This window comes from Diabrotica undecimpunctata, chromosome 7 (genome assembly GCF_040954645.1).
Source record: "Diabrotica undecimpunctata isolate CICGRU chromosome 7, icDiaUnde3, whole genome shotgun sequence".
NCBI lineage: Eukaryota > Metazoa > Arthropoda > Insecta > Coleoptera > Chrysomelidae > Diabrotica > Diabrotica undecimpunctata.
The window spans coordinates 119751973-119768246 of record NC_092809.1 but is presented as its reverse complement, the minus strand read 5'-3'; the positions used below and the strand labels follow the sequence as shown (position 1 = coordinate 119768246).

At 34.7% G+C, this 16274-nt stretch overlaps 1 protein-coding gene across 1 annotated transcript in view; it reads right to left on the bottom strand.

Annotated features, from left to right (window-relative positions):
• Vps13D (vacuolar protein sorting 13D) overlaps positions 1–16274 on the bottom strand; it is a 144593-nt gene that overhangs the window by 21645 nt on the left and 106674 nt on the right. Inside the window, exons 31-35 of the mRNA XM_072538076.1 lie at positions 9224–9624; positions 8668–9018; positions 4871–5259; positions 3800–4251; positions 164–307 (exon numbers count right to left, since the gene is read on the bottom strand). Of these exons, the coding sequence (XP_072394177.1) occupies positions 164–307; positions 3800–4251; positions 4871–5259; positions 8668–9018; positions 9224–9624 (1737 nt within the window). The remainder of the gene's footprint in view (positions 1–163; positions 308–3799; positions 4252–4870; positions 5260–8667; positions 9019–9223; positions 9625–16274) is intronic.

The window sequence follows — 16274 nt, the reverse complement described above, 5'->3', positions numbered from 1 at the left end:
CAGTTGATATCTGATTTTTTGTCGTACCCTTCATTATCATGTGTCGTCGAAAAGCTATGGCCTTGTCGTATCCGAACTTCTATATTAAGGTTAATATTGCGCAGGTTTGCAAACTAATATTAAAAAGGTTTAAACCGATTAGATTTGTAATAAAAGTATTTACCTTAAATATAACTGCACGAGCATTATTCTGAGGCTGTAGTTCGGCGCTAAAATCGAGTGCTGACAAGTGATTATAAGCTTGATCGTTATTTCTAGAACTAGGAGGGGTTATATAAGCCACCACTGGAACTGATGTATCTATGAGCTAAAAGAATTAATCAATTGAATTTAATCCTATAATTTAGAGGAAAATAAAAAACACACAAATTACTATATCACTTTTATAAACATTCGACAATTTAATTTAGATTATATCCTTATTAAAACATCCTTATATCAAGAGAACATTGATCTAGCTTGATTTGCGTTATACAAACATCCTTCACAAACTGATAGAAAGTATCAAACATGGGAAGAATTTAATAATGTCCACAAGGAAACTAAATTCTTGTAGTTGGCTGTATACCATGTATCACAAGAATTTTATTTAAAAAATTCCTTTATAAAAGGTATACTATTAAAAACCCTATCGGGCTACATCACAGAACGTTTTCGGAATTCATATTCCATCATCATTGCTATCTGGATGTACATGTTTGAAGTCACTAAATATGTGGGTAAAAACTCGTAGGTAAATGATGTATGATGTTTAAGTTACAGTAGAAATAGATAACATGGCAACGTAAGACTCCACTGGAGGTCAAGGCGTCCACTGAGACGAAGTGTCTGTGAGGACTTGTTGATAAAGTGAAGTCGTTTTACCCTGTCGTATTTCCGATAAAGCCCGAAAAATAATTTATGACTCTAGTTACAGCCACTCTGTTATGCTTTCCCTTTTCTACCTGCTTTGTGGTACCGAACCTCCTACTGGTCGGCTGTAGTACTTGAGGATAAATCGGCGCTATCAAAACAATTTTTTTATAAATCGTGAAAAAACGCAAATTGAATGCTTTGTGATGATAATTTATTGAAAAAACTTAGTATTCAACGATCGCCGGTTTTCAATAGTGACAATGGATAACTTACAAGAAAACGATAGAACACCTAAATATAAGTTTTTATCTCCGAGTGAGCGTCGAATTGTGTTGAAAGTGGAAAATTATTTTACTTTGGAAAAAATCAACATGGGACCAATTACATTAGTACTGGCAGTTCAAAAAAGGACAAGTGCAGCTTTTAGGATTTCAGAACGGACCTTGCAAAGAGTTCGCAAAATGAGTGAGGAGGAATTAAGTAAGGAAAATAAAAGGAGTCGTTTGCATCCGAAAACCCTCGACTTGCCACAAGGTATTAAAATCTCAATCAGAAATATCATTTATGGCATGTACAAAGCAAAAGAACATGTTACAAGAAAGACACTTATTTAAAAAATAAAAGACAGAGAACTTTGTGATATGGGTTTGACCAGTTTATTAAAAGTATTAAAAGCTATGGGTTTTAGATACAAAAAAACCAATAATCGTAAAGTGTTGTGCGAGCTGTCCAATGTTGTTGGAAAAATGTGGAAATTTCTAAGAAACTATTTAAAAAACAAGAATTCCGAATTTGTCAGACAATTTGTGTTTCTTGACGAAACATGGATTTTTGCGAAAGGAAATAATACCAAATCATCCTGGCAAGATGATTCTACCAAATGCTATTAGAGTACTAGTGCGAGTAATGGCAAAAGATATATTATATTGCATGCAGGAAATAAGGAAGGTTTTATACCCAATGCTAGTCTTATATTTTCTTCGACAAAAAAAACTGATGATTACCACGGAAATATGGACGCCGATATTTTTGAACATTGTTTTGAGGAAAAATTATTAAAAAATCTGGAAAATCCGTCATTAATAGTCTTAGACAATGCTTCTTATCACACCAGAAAGGAGGAAAAGTTTCCCACAAGTAGCTGGAAAAAAGAAGATTTAAGAAAGTGGCTGTCGGAGAAAAATATAGAACACGAACATCTAGTTTTAAAAGCTGAATTATTAAATAAGTGCAAAGAACACATTACTAAGAAAAAATTTGTCGTTGACCAAATGGCACTAAAATATGGTCATGAGGTCCTAAGACTACCACCATATCACTGCCAGAACAATCCAATTGGATTGGTGTGGGGCATCACTAAAAACTACTATGATAACATGCATGTAAGACCACCGACGAAGCCAGCGTTTTACAACTCTGGCAAGATGCACTAAACCAAGTCAATGAGGAACAATGGCGGAAATGTATTGAGCATACTGAAAAAAAAAATCATGAAATAGAACAAGTTATTGATGAAGTAAGACCTTTAATTATTCGTAATAATGAAGATTCAGATGAATCGGATAGCGAGTCAGATAGTGATGATACCTGTCCATAGATTAAGACGTAGATAGAAAAATTAACACAAAAGGGTACCAACCACAAAAAAAAAACAAAAAAAAAATAAAAAAAAAACCGCATGCAGGAGAGAGCCGGAGGCACGCCGCACGACGCTCTTGAATGCAAGCAACAAAAAAATTAGATTAGCAAGTAAGGTAGATTAAGGACATGACTGGACGAATGACTGGGTATTAGACGACGGATGAAAGCATTCGATGCTTGCTCGATCTCGACTGCACTTGGTGCAGAAAAGGGAAAGCAAGTATCGGCACACACAACCATCATTAGATCGCCGAACAATTGCTTTGACCGGTGGTGATAAAGCCAAATGGGCTAACCTACCACTTAAATGTAAATACACGGAAATCTCCCATTGCCTGACGGGGGATACCGAGAAATAGTCGAGACCTGGCTCCAAAGACCAGGGGGCGGAGGAAAGCCGGGGCTGGTTGTACCGCAGGAGGACAACCTACCTCGGTGGGTTTGGGAAGGTGTGTGTGGGAAGTAGGAATAAGTCTCTGTTTTATATAGATGTATATTTTTATAGATATATTTATAAAATATATAAAAATAAAAATATAATACAAAATTTTGAACACCCAGTATTAACATTGGTAAATTTTTTTATGCTTAAATAAAAATAGAGTTTAATACACACTGAAAAAGAATTTTTGTTTTTTTCAGCATAAATATTAACCACAATATTAATTTTTGAAGTTGCATGTGTAATATGAAAAATTTTTCAAAAACTTTAAATATCTCAAAAACGGCTATTTTTTCGAGAATGGTATCCCAATAAAAATCGATCCAGAATTTTACGTAGATTCTAAAAAAAATAACAAAAAGCACAGTTTCTATTTAAAATAAGAAACTTAATGGCGACTTCCGGTGCAACCGGAAGTGCTAGAAGAATGCAAATATTTAAAAAATGAAGAATGCTTTGCATAACCCATTATTCCAAGTTTGCAGAAACCAGTGACGACCAGAACTTTGAAAACTTTTAACCAACATGTTGCGTGAATGACCCTGTATATTTCATACTCAATGTTTATCAATTTACATTATGATATTCAATTATTTTAAAACACATTACAAAATTATTTCATTAAAAAAATCCCTAATGTGGTATTATCAAATTAAGAAAACCGTACATTTTTAATTTGAGAACCGCTGACTACCTGAGGCAAATCTGAACAGACACTTTTATTACTTATGCGACAGGCTAAAACGATCCTAATATAGCAACTGCTTGTTGATAGCTTTTTATGTTTTGACACAAATCATAAAACCCATTGGAAAAAGGATTGATACATTTGTATATATTTATTATTCAGTAAAGGCTTACCTGATTGTCGATTTGAATATCTTTAATACTAAAACAGATTTGATTAGCTTGGTTAGTAATGACAGTCTCTCCAACGATATGAGAAAAAAGCACATACAACAACTCTTCTTGCATTTTTCTACTGACCAAACTAATTCCAATACCATTCAGCGTAATATTAAACTGAAGTTCCCGGTTTTCCTCCTTGTCTTTACTCTCTGTTCTGGTCAAATTTGGTCTCTGATCCTTAGATATGGTACCCCATTCTTTATCATCCGAAGTGGCATAATATTTACTTTCTTTTAAATCTTTTACAGAAATAACTTGGGTTGGGCCGTCCATGTAAATATTTACCGAAAGTAATCCAGATCCGGGGCGTAGATACTGTCTTTCTATGGCTTGTTCGATCGGTAAACCGTTATTAACAAACATGTAGCTTACTGCCTGCGGTAAACCTAATACCACTGCATTTCCTGGAAAAAAATAAAAATACAATAATTATAATATGAGGCGATATAATTACACTACTACACAAAAATTTAGTAAGCTTCATATATCTTACGTTTCCACTTTCCACGAATGTGGCCGGGGATTATTTAAGTGAGATTGAAATCATAACTACGAGTTGGTCAGGATGTAGCCTAGATCTGAATCCTAGAAAGTATGAATGAGGCGAAATAATGTGGACACAAAAAAATAGTTCAGAAATTGTAAGGAAAGAATAGAATTAACTGAAACAACTTAATTAAAAAAAATCTTTTGATATCCAAGTATTTTTCAAAAATTATAGAGAGCTCATCGCAATATCGGTCAGATGACCAAGCGGGCCAGGCGGACGAATTGTACTCGCTTCACTGTGAGTGATCTAGTGGATTGATAGTTCAAACTCTACTAAGAAAACAAAAACTCTAACGTATTAGTTTAAAACCCAAATTGGAATTTGCGACATACTAGAATACGCTGTCGTATCGGATTGATCTTGAGGCTCAGCCTTACTAATTTCTTTGACTCCTGCGGGCTGCCATCTAGAGTGAATATACTTGAATACAATACACCTACTTAAATATAGCACTCATTTCTAGATTAACTTACCACTACGCAAACCATAAGATCCATCCATAGCTTGCACACACATATTATAATGGTCACAACATAACCTCCCATCTTCAGTAAATCTCCATTTTTGCGTAGATTGTCGTCGTGGATCGATCCTTCTTAGCGTAAGTCGTGAATATGTGTTGGGTTGAGGAGCGGTGTTTTCAATATCAAGCACTAAAATGCTATCTTGATTTCTAGTTTGACCAGGATGTAATGGTGGACTGCTACCCTCGTGCTCCAAATATCCCTCAGACGTCATTCTCCATAACTGAGATCTATCACTTGCCATTTTCCTGGAAAGAAGCACTCGAGTGTTTTTTCCTACACTAAGAACGAGTTCTTGACTTTCCATGTCGGTGTTGGGGTCATAAGCACCCCTTAATCTAAAAAAGGCAAAAGGCAATAGGACCGTGAGACATTTTTATTACAATAAACCTGAAAATATCATAGAAAGAAAGACATAAAAAAATTAAAGGGGCAAAAATATTAGCTTTTTTAATAAAGTTATGAGTCAAAATTTTTGTAAACCAATAAATCAATTATTGAAATTACTCTAGCTATCATATTTTACGATAAAATGGAATTTTTATGTTCTCTCTAGAACTAGATTAGAAAAAAAACAAACGGACTGTTTCGAGCAGCTCTAAAAATATATAGCCTACATGATATTTAATCTCCGACAGAAGGGTAATATAAAAAAGAGAAGAAGAAATGATAAACACAAACTCGTAAAACTGACAACAGGAATTCAATTCGAAGAAAAGAGAGCTCCAGATCCGAAGAGTATTTCCAGTCGATACAGAATGCTGAGATATACATGAAAATGTATACATCTGCGCAATTGATTTTGGAAACGCCTTTGACAAAAACATTGAAAACAGCTGGATTGGACGATAAAGATTTACGAATAATTACAGTTAAACAAAAACTTTGGGATGAAATAAATATAAAAACGGGAGTGAGACAAGGCTGTATACTCTTGTCCCTACTCTTTAACTTTTATTCTTCTTGAATGGCTTTACAACTCGGGGTAAGTCTTCACCGCATCCACTATATATTTCCACCGCAAATCCTTAATTTCGTACCGATTCCATCCGAGCGCCTTGCTTACATATTTATCCACGCTGTCAGTAGCGCAGCGGTAACTATTCGGTGCCATTAATTATATAAAAAGCATAATCACGACCCTGCCCACCTCTTAGGATACAGTCGCTACACGCCACATGCGTGAGGTTGGCGTTTACAGTATCATGGCTGAAAATACTCTTTTAAAAATCAAATAGATAGAGAAGTTTAAATGCACTGGGGACAGCCAATGTTCTATCATAGCACAGTAATAAAAGAAAAATAATTCGTTTAATCAAATTTTTTCTGTCTTTTTCAATTTGTTTCTTGTTTTCAAGTTTTTTGTTTCTCTAGACATCACAGAATATACCTATAAAAGAATATGTTACATCAACAAAAATCTCGTACATAGTTCTGAAATTTACCGTTAATTATAATATCCTAGGAATATATATATGATACACAATTTGGTTTTCGCAAAGGCCTAGGAACGAGTGAAGCTCTTTTTTCGCGCGAAACAATAATTAATGAATGTCCTCAAATCAAAGAAGATTGACTACAACGACCTCAGGATCATCTCAAATTTATACTATAAACACCGAGCAAAAGTAAGTGTTAACGAACAGCTGTCAAAAGAAATTGAAATTAGACATGGAGTGAGACAGGGATGCATATTGTCGCCAATTCTTTTTAATGCCCACTCCGAAGAGATCCTGAAAAACGCTCTTAAGGGTGAAACAGCTGGAATAAAGGTAAATGGAGTTCCCATTAACAACATTAGATATGCGGACGACACTGTGATCTTAGCCGAAAATATTGAAGATCTTCAGAAACAGGTGACCAGAATAGCGGAGTATGGAAAAGAGTACGGTCTAACAATGAACATCAAGAAGAAGAAATGTATGAGAATATCTAAAACTCAAAGAAATAACGAGAATCTTCTAATAAACGGAACCAACGTCGAACAAGTGGACAAATATGCATATCTGGGAACAATGATTCACTCCACAAATGATTACATTCAGGAGATCAAAATCAAAATAGAAAAGGCTAGAGCAAATTTTAACAAAATGAGAAGAGTGCTATGTACAAAGGGATTTAAAATTGGAAGTAAGAGTTAGGTTGGCGAGGTGCTATATTTTTTCGACTTTGTTTTATGGAATTGAATCTTGGACCTTGAATGCGACATCAATGAAAAAACTGGACTGGAATCATTCGAGCTGTGGGTGTATAGAATTCTGAAAATATCGTGAACAGAACACGTCACAAACAAAGAGGTTCTGAGATGGATGAATAAATAAATAGAAATTTTAGATACAATTAAATCAAGCAAATTGGAATATCTCGGACATATTACACGTGGAGAGAAATACACCTTGCTCCAACTGATTATGCAGGGAAAGATCCAAGGAAAGCGAAGCATAGGGAAGCGTAGAATGTCATGGTGCGCAACCTGAGAGAGTGATACGGATGTACATCAAATGAACTTTTCAGAGCAGCCGTCTCAAAAGTCCGAATAGTTATGATGATTGCCGACCTCTGCCGCGGAGATGGCACTTGAAGAAGAAGGAATATAATCCAATAATTAACATACAACAGGGTGTCCCGCAATGGATTTATGATTTGAAATTATTCTGGCGCCGACCTTGCAATGAGTAGGAGGGAGCTAACGGTGTAGATAGGTTCCGCGAGCACGCGGATTTCAGTTACGATGGTACTGTAGCCAGGAGAGTAACGGGCGTTTATGCTTGAATCGTTCTTTAAGTCGAACAATTCTTATATCGTGGTGCGTCGACGTTTTTGTGCAATTTCAACATCAGACGTTAAGCCGATGCACCGTCGGCAGCTTTGGTGAACGATTGGGTGAAAAGATTCCGAGCAACAGCTTCTGTCATAAGTCACACACCAGTTGGTAGCCCAGAACCACGAGAACGCCAGACAATATTGACAGGGTAAATGTAAATCGCCATCCCAGGCGGTCGGTTCGTAAACATGCGCAATCATTGTAATTGATGCGCGATAGTGTTCAACGAATATTGCGGAAGGACTTAAATTTTCACTCCTATAAAATTAAGCTTTGTCAATTTTTGAAGCCGGACCACCATTTAAAACGGAAATCTCTTGCCGAGACAAAGATGAACAATTTTTGGAATAAAGGTTGGCCTGTTCGCCAGGGGCATATTCGCACCGTACTTTTTTGAAGATGGTGCAGGACGTACGGTTACTGTGAACAGCGCTCACTACCCCACCATGTTTCATAATTTTTTACGCCAATCCTTGCTACAGTTCCCTGGCTATGATGTCAACGGAACATGGTGCCACGGCACATAATGCAGCAATGTCGATCAACGCAGTTACAGAACTGTTTCCTGGCCCGGTTATTTCCATTAATTAAGATATTTCGTTTCCTCCACGATCCCCAGACCTGGCCCGCTTAGATTTTTTTCTATGGGGGTACCTAAAGAGTATCGTCTACACTGATCCCGTACCAGAAACGATTTAGCAACTAAAAGACCGCATTACAAATGCTATACATGACAAACAGCCTGCTACGAAGTCAGTCAACATTTAAACTATGTTTTGTTTCAACAATAGATCCGCATTTTTAACGTATCTAACAAGTGTATTAAAATTGTTCTACAATGATTTGAATGTTTGTTTTATTTCTTTAAAACCTTAAATCCGTTATGAGACACCCAGTATTTTTGAGAAGAGAAATAACTTACTTCTTAAACGTTCCAGTAAAAGCAATATAAATAAAATTCTCATAAGTCAGTCCAGGTACTGCACCTAAAGTAGACATATTGTAAGTATTAGACACTCCCCCTGGACCTATAACTTTGATAGTGCTAGCTTTGGTCGGTTCATCCCAAGCATAAGGAACACTGGAATGTGCTCTAGCTGTGCTATGCATGATATCGATGTAACAGCTTTGTCCAAACATTATCGAGACTTCTGAAAAATTGTCCACTCTCATTGGAGGCGGCAGTGTATCGGCGTCAGTAAACACTACAAAGAAGGTTGCTCCTTTTAACACTACTTCCATACGGAGGAAATATACACCGCCTAAAGCATCCCTGCAATTAAAATATGCATATATAGTTTGTTTCAGATACTAACTTCAATCAAATGTAAATTTGGTCAATAAAAATATAGTTAGGAATTTAATAAAATAATACAAGGTTAATATATTGGTTTGAAAAAGTACCCGATATTAGACGACTGCCTTTTCTCTATATTATATTATTAAAAATATAAACAAAACAAGCCTGTTAATTTTACCTGATGTTAACATGCATCGAGTTATTAGTATCAATTTTAAGTCCTCCAGACCAACAACATTCCTGCACTTCCTCTATAGACACGCACAACAATTGCTCCTTTTCCAAATTTGGCCAGTGAAAAGGCATGTGAGAATTCGACATGGCTTTTAAACAAGACTTCGGTAATTGCTGTTGCCTTCCTTGGGTATAACAAAGTTGTGAAAATAGCAGTTTATACGACGTTCTATTATGTAATTGGTATCTGGGTGATATAGTTATGATATTGGTACTTCGATACTTTCCTCTGCCCACGCGCACTTCTAAACCGATTATAAAAACAACATCGGGACGTCCATCTCGTAAAGTTACATGGAGCTTTCGATATTGAGTGCCTTTGTGTACGTGGAAATTTGCACACCACTAAAATAAAAAATAAATCATTATAATACTCTTACATCCAACAAACGTGATAACCTTTATTTTTATTAATTAGTTTAATTCCTGTATCTTTAAACAAAAACTGTGTTTGGAAAAATTAAGGCAAATGAATAAACGATCTGAAAATATCAATTCATAATTTTTTTTATGCAACGATCCATTTAACCTATAATTTTTGATGCAAAGCTTTTGTACTGAAGATATACTATTAAAGATTTTTATTTTTTTGTTATTTTTATAATTAGCCCAAATTTACCAACCATACAACATACCTAAGATTGTTAGTATTGACTTATTTCCCATATACTAGTATGTAGCATTTCTATTTCCTTTCGTATATGTTAAAACACCGAAAAATATTTTCAATCTTTTTGCGTCGCTGAGATTGATAATATAAACATTTCTGGTATGTATATATTAATTTTAATTGCATTATTTTGATGTTGATTCCGCTTAATAAATATGCACTTAGGTTGGTGGGGAAAGTGATGCGGGGAGATTATGAGATCACTCGGCAATAGACCACGATAAGAGTCAGGTCATTGTTTAGTCCGAATTTTTCTTTTTTGAATTCGTATTGGTTTTTCGTTATTCGTTTTTTGTCATCGGGAACTCAGTAGCAGTGTGGATTTTAAGTGAAGGTTAAGATTTTGATTCGGTAGAAATAGCTTGCGGCGTGTAGTTCTTCAAAGCCGGCAATTTTCTAGGTGGAGAGGTGAATTTGTTGAGTTAATCACCAATTTGTTGTATTGTGCCCTATGTGGGAGATTTGTAAAGCAGCGTTACAGCAATTTGACAAGGTCCACATGGTTTTAAGAAGGAGTGTTTGAGAGGCCGAGGTTTTGACGATTGCAGTTTTTTGCCATCCAGGATAATCCGAAGCCCGAATCAGTGTCCAATTTCCAAAGAATTGTCCATTTATGTTCCATGGTCACTTCAGACCAATTCCAGCTTGAGTGGAACACAGTTGTGTGTTGTTTGCAGTGTTTTGGTTCAATTCTGATCCCAAAAACTTTCTTAAAGGAAATATACCAGCCAGAGTGATATAAGGTACTTTTTGTTAAAAATTTTCTAAGTAAAAATAGACATTTTTCAATAATAAAAAATTTTTTTTCTTTCATGACAAACTAAAATTATAAATAAATGAAATTATAAGTTTTATGGATTAGCTAATTGTCATATTCTCTCTCCTGTTGCCGACCAGAATGTAGCTTCGACTTTTAAATAATTTTAAACTGTTTGTCCTTGTTTAGTGTAGTGTTATGTCAACTTTATGTTTAGTTTTATGTGTATGACATTCTGCAATTGTTGGATAGCCCAAAATTGATGCTCTAGGGAGCGAAAGTAGTTGGGCAAGATTTAATTAATAAAACTGTGCTCGATATCTGCCATTAATTTTCAAAGTTCATTTATTCGAGAATTCAACCTTATATCAAATTGTCATATAAGTTAAACGCAATTAATTTTAAAATTTAATTAATATTTCAAAAAGGTTTGATATTTCATTTCGACATATGACAGTATTATACTTTTTTTCTGACAATTGGTACATAACCATAATTTTGAATTGTTTTGTTTAGAGGTTAACCTCAATGTAAGCTCCGTTGAAAATTGTGAGATAATTTTCATTGTAATAATAATTCAAATTCCAATAAGTATCCCCAACGTCTGGAGCTTGTTGTAAATCGTTACAAATAGCGCCATTGTAAGTTTTGTTGATAAATTTTATTAATATTATTTGTAATTACTGTTTATGTGAAGTAATAATAAATATGTAACGTTTCTCTGTAAACCAGGAGTTGTAGAATTATTTCCTTTAAAAAGATTTTCACCCTTTAATATTTTTTTGGTAAGAAAAGCCTTTCTTTCTATCAAGGAAGAGGATTCTTTTAAACGGGGACCAATTTAGGATTTTAAATAGTTTAGGAAGCTCCTTGTGTTTTATTGCCCAGGAAGTCTATGTAAGTATTTTCTTGATTTCTTCCTTTGTAGTTCATTTGAAAACTGACACTCATTGTGTAATGGGCAAACAATTCCAGTACACCACTCTTTCGAGATTTGTTCCTCATTCCAGACTCTTACTATAATTTTATGTACACTTCTCAACAATTGAAGTGGATATTATGAAAATGTATAATTTATTTTTTGTTCGTAAGGTTAAATAGAAAAATGGAGTGATATAAATAAAGATTTATTTTTACTTCGTATTTTCATACAGATGAACCGAAAGAAAGAAATTCTTTAAGAAAAAAAAAATAGAAAATAAACAAAAATTGTAAAATTAACAACCTAAAATGTCTATTCCTGCTCAATTTCTAATATCCCGAAAAGAAAAATTAATAGTGTGTGGGTCCACCTCTGTGTCGCCTTAGTGCTCTAACTCTATTTGGAAGACCTCTTATTAAATTATTGATGAACTGCTGCTGTATACGTTCCCAAATCGCGCGTAATGTATTGGCCAACTGATCTAAGGTTTGGGGCGGTTGAAGGAGCCTGTTTTGTTGCCTAGACATTTCGGCCCAAACATGTTCAATGCGATTCATATCAGGTGAAAACGGTGGCCACTCCATTCTTGTAATGCCATGAGCTTCTATACACTCGTTGACAATTCTCGCACGGTGAGGTCGAGCATTATCATCAATCAGAACAAATTGTTCGCCTATTGCACCAAAAAATGGAACAACTATTGATACTATGACTCTGTCTCGATATCGTGTAGCAGTCATTGTCTCAATAATTAAGACGACTAAGTCCATGCGACCGTCAAAACATATGCCTCCCCACACGCAAACGAATCCACCTCCAATAAGATTTTCATTGTAACGCTGTTCTCCTTCCCTCCAAACCAATATTCGGCCATTATTCGTATACAAACGAAATCTGGACTCGTCAGTAAAGAGACAATTCCTCCAATTTTCGAAATTCCACTGATAGTGTTCCATCGTCCAGCGATATCTGCATGCACGCTGCTCCCTAGTTAGTCGTGGATGGGTAGCGCGCCGTCTAGCCCTTAAATTGGATGCATGTAACCGTCTTCTGACAGTTTGTTAATTCTGGAAGCCGTGAATGTTGGGTTTCTTCTTGCCGTCAGAACTACAAAACGGTTTTGCCGACGAGTTGTAGATCGTTCTCTTCCTCCTCCATGCCTGTATGTTGCAGATCCTGAGCAGATACAGAGCATGAGCATTTGTTTCATTTACTAATGTTTGTATTTTGAGAACGATTTCCGAAGTGGAAATTGAAACGTCAATAAACGTACTTTAACTTTAACCTTTAATTGTGGCTTATTCCCATTTAAATAGTAATTACTTTAAAATGCCACAAGAAAATAGCTTCAGAACAATATTAGCAACATCTTGTTGAGTTATGCCTTGTTGGATCCAACGAACTAATTGCTCGAGCTGCACTAGTTCTAAACGTCTTTGCGGCATAATGTTTTTGTGATAAATAGATTTCTTGACTTATTGACAACTGGTAAAGCCAATAAAAGCACTTTTATACGAATGATATATTCATGTTTGGAACAACATGTTTCTCTTCGTACGAGATAAGGGCCGATAAGAATAGGGAGAAAAAAAAACCACATGCAAAAAATATTGGCAATAAAGATAGTATATAGAGTATAGTACAGGTAATTATTTTAAAAATAGTTTTATATGTTAAATTTAGGAATTTTAAAATTATCCACTTCAATTGTTGAGTAGTGTATTTGAGTAGTAACACAACCGCCTCCACATTTAATAAATTCGGTTGGTATACAGTCACTTGCTGGGGAGTCGTTATTTTTTAAGTGTTTTATTGAGTCTCGTACTACTTCAATTGAAGGAGGTTCTAATGGTGTATTGTTTCTTGCTACTGGAGGTGGTGGGTTTTGATCTTCTATTTCGGAGGAAGTAGTTCTTTATAGTATTCCACCCACCTATTAAACCCTCCTATAATACCCAAGGTGTATTTTTAGTATATTTATAAATTAATCAGTTATCTACACTAGTGCATGTAGACCAGTTGGTAGTTAAACACATTTTGAAGCATGTATGCGCCTCTCCCTTATCGGGAACAAGGATTTGTAAATTGTTTGTTAAGCCACTTACTACAAAAACATACAATTTACATAATCAAACATAAGAAAACGAATACACTCTAGTAAGAGATATACATTGAACATTCGCGTTCGAATACGAGGACTATACTCGTATTTAGATTTGTCGAGTCAGTCAAGTGGTCTAACCTAAGTCAATAATATATTTATATACATATTACATATACATATATTATACATTACATATATTATAATGTAGATGAATCGAAAATAAAAAAGTATTCTTTAAAAATGTGTTAAGTTTGTCTTCTGAGTAACCTTCTTCTCATTGCGCCGTCTCCTTTCGAAGGTTGGCGATCCAAATGGCAATTGTAGTTTTGGAAACTGCTGCGCGAAAGATCTCTGCGGATGAGCGGTCGAACCATCTCCTCAGGTCTTTCAGCCACGAGTTCTGGCGTCTTCCTACTGATATTTTGCCCTGTACTTTTCCTTCCAGTATAACTTGAAGTAATTCATATCTTTCGCCTCTCAGCACATGACCCAAGTATTCTGAGTAACCGGTAAAAAGGTATTCATACCCTCACGCAGGTTCGAATGTAATAGCAGGCATTTCCAACATCATAACATAAATAAGACTATTCTGCGTTTGCATATCAGTTGTAGTTTAGATTTAATACGAATAGTTTGTAAGAACTAATCGTAAGATTGTAATAATGAACTTTTTGGAAAACAAAGTTTCGGCACCGAGATGTTTAATTATACAATAAATAACAGGAGAGGAAGACACCGTAAGTAACTAGAGCCGAAAGCGAGCATTATTTTAACATTAAAAAACTTGCATTAACCTGAATTTTTTTTCTTTAATTTTTTTATTTAAATTTTTAAATTTTTTCACTCGTTGGTTTGATCCTGCAGAACTTAGTATGCATTTAGTATGTATTTACCTTCATTGTATTTAATTGTATTTAGTTGTATTTAATTGTATTTTATTGTGTTTTATTGTATTTTAATGTATTTTCTTATATTGTATAGTACTTTATTGTATTTTACTGTAATCTATTGTATTGTATTAAGTTTTATTGTATTTTATTATCTTTTATTGCATTTTACTGTTTTTTTTTTTTTTTTATTTTTATTATATTTTATTGGATTTTATTGTATTTTATTATGTTTTATTATATTTTATTGTCTTTTATTATATTTTATTGTATTTAAATTTCCTCAGGCTAAAGTTGGGCCGCCGAACAGATAGAATCCCAAGGCCGCGTGATCACTGAGTGTCGGCGAATTGCAGGGTTGTGATTGGCTGTCTGCAAACTTACATGCGTTTGAAACCGAACGGAAGAAGCCGTGTACACAACGCACCGTATTAAATAAAATCGTTTGTGTTAGATTATCATTTGTATTAATAATAAACCTTTTATCTGGACTGATTCATTCTTGTTTTAGGTTTAAGAAGAGATGTCGAAATAGTGTTTTAAAGAAAAAAAAATGAAATTATATTATGAAGGCGACGATACTTGCGATTAATAAGACAATATATGCAGGAAGTATGAACGCTGGTCATACTATTGACAGAGTTTGGACTGACATGTCAATCAAGTATATGTTAAAGGCCTTTCTACAGGAGTAAAACATCCTTCTGGGAAAGGCAAACGACTTGTTTTACATATCGGATCTAAAAATGGATTTGTGGAAAACGGACTGCTTTTGCTTGAATCCAAAAAGATGGCGACTACCGTGAAGACATGAATTCTAACCTTTTTGAAGAGTGGCTGCAAAGAGTTTTGCATAACTTTAGCGAAAACGTTAGTTATTGTTCTAGATAATGGGTCCTACCATAGCAGAAAATATGGAAAGATACCAACTAGTGCTATGCGAAAAGCTAATATTCAAGAATGGTTGCGACAAAAAATATTATATTTACTGACGACACGGTCAAAACTGAGTTACTAACGCTAGTAAAAAGTCATCCCATAGAACAAAAGTATGTGGTAGATGAAATTATTAAGTCTTCAGGCAGATGTGTGCTTAGATTGGCCTTTATCAATGCGAGCTAAACCCCATTGAGCTAATATGGACACAAAAGTAAAGGGTGAAGTTGCAAGAAAAAATGCCAGATATAAATTAAATGACGTAAAACTACTTTTCAGCGAAGGACTGAATAATGTTACATCAGATTCCTGGAAAAATGCTATCAACCATGTAGATTATGGCATCATATCCAAGATGTGGGAAGTATTGATTATTAATTTAGGTGACGACAAATCTTTATCCGAGGACACCTATAGTAATTTATTAATATTAATAATATAATTTATTAATTAAGAATAAAGGTAACCCCTTTTTGTTATATTTTATTAATTTTTTTTATTTAAAACGCCCAACTTGAAAAAACTCCAATTCAGTCGAATTTGAGTCAAGGCTGAAAAACAATACCTGAAATCCGTGACTTTTCAATTAAAATCGGGCCATTTTTTTTTAAATATAGAACTTTAATATCATCATTTTATTGATTATTTAACTTGCATTATTTGCTGTTAACTGATTACTGACATAAAATAAATTTTTACATAAAATTGTATTGCAACGC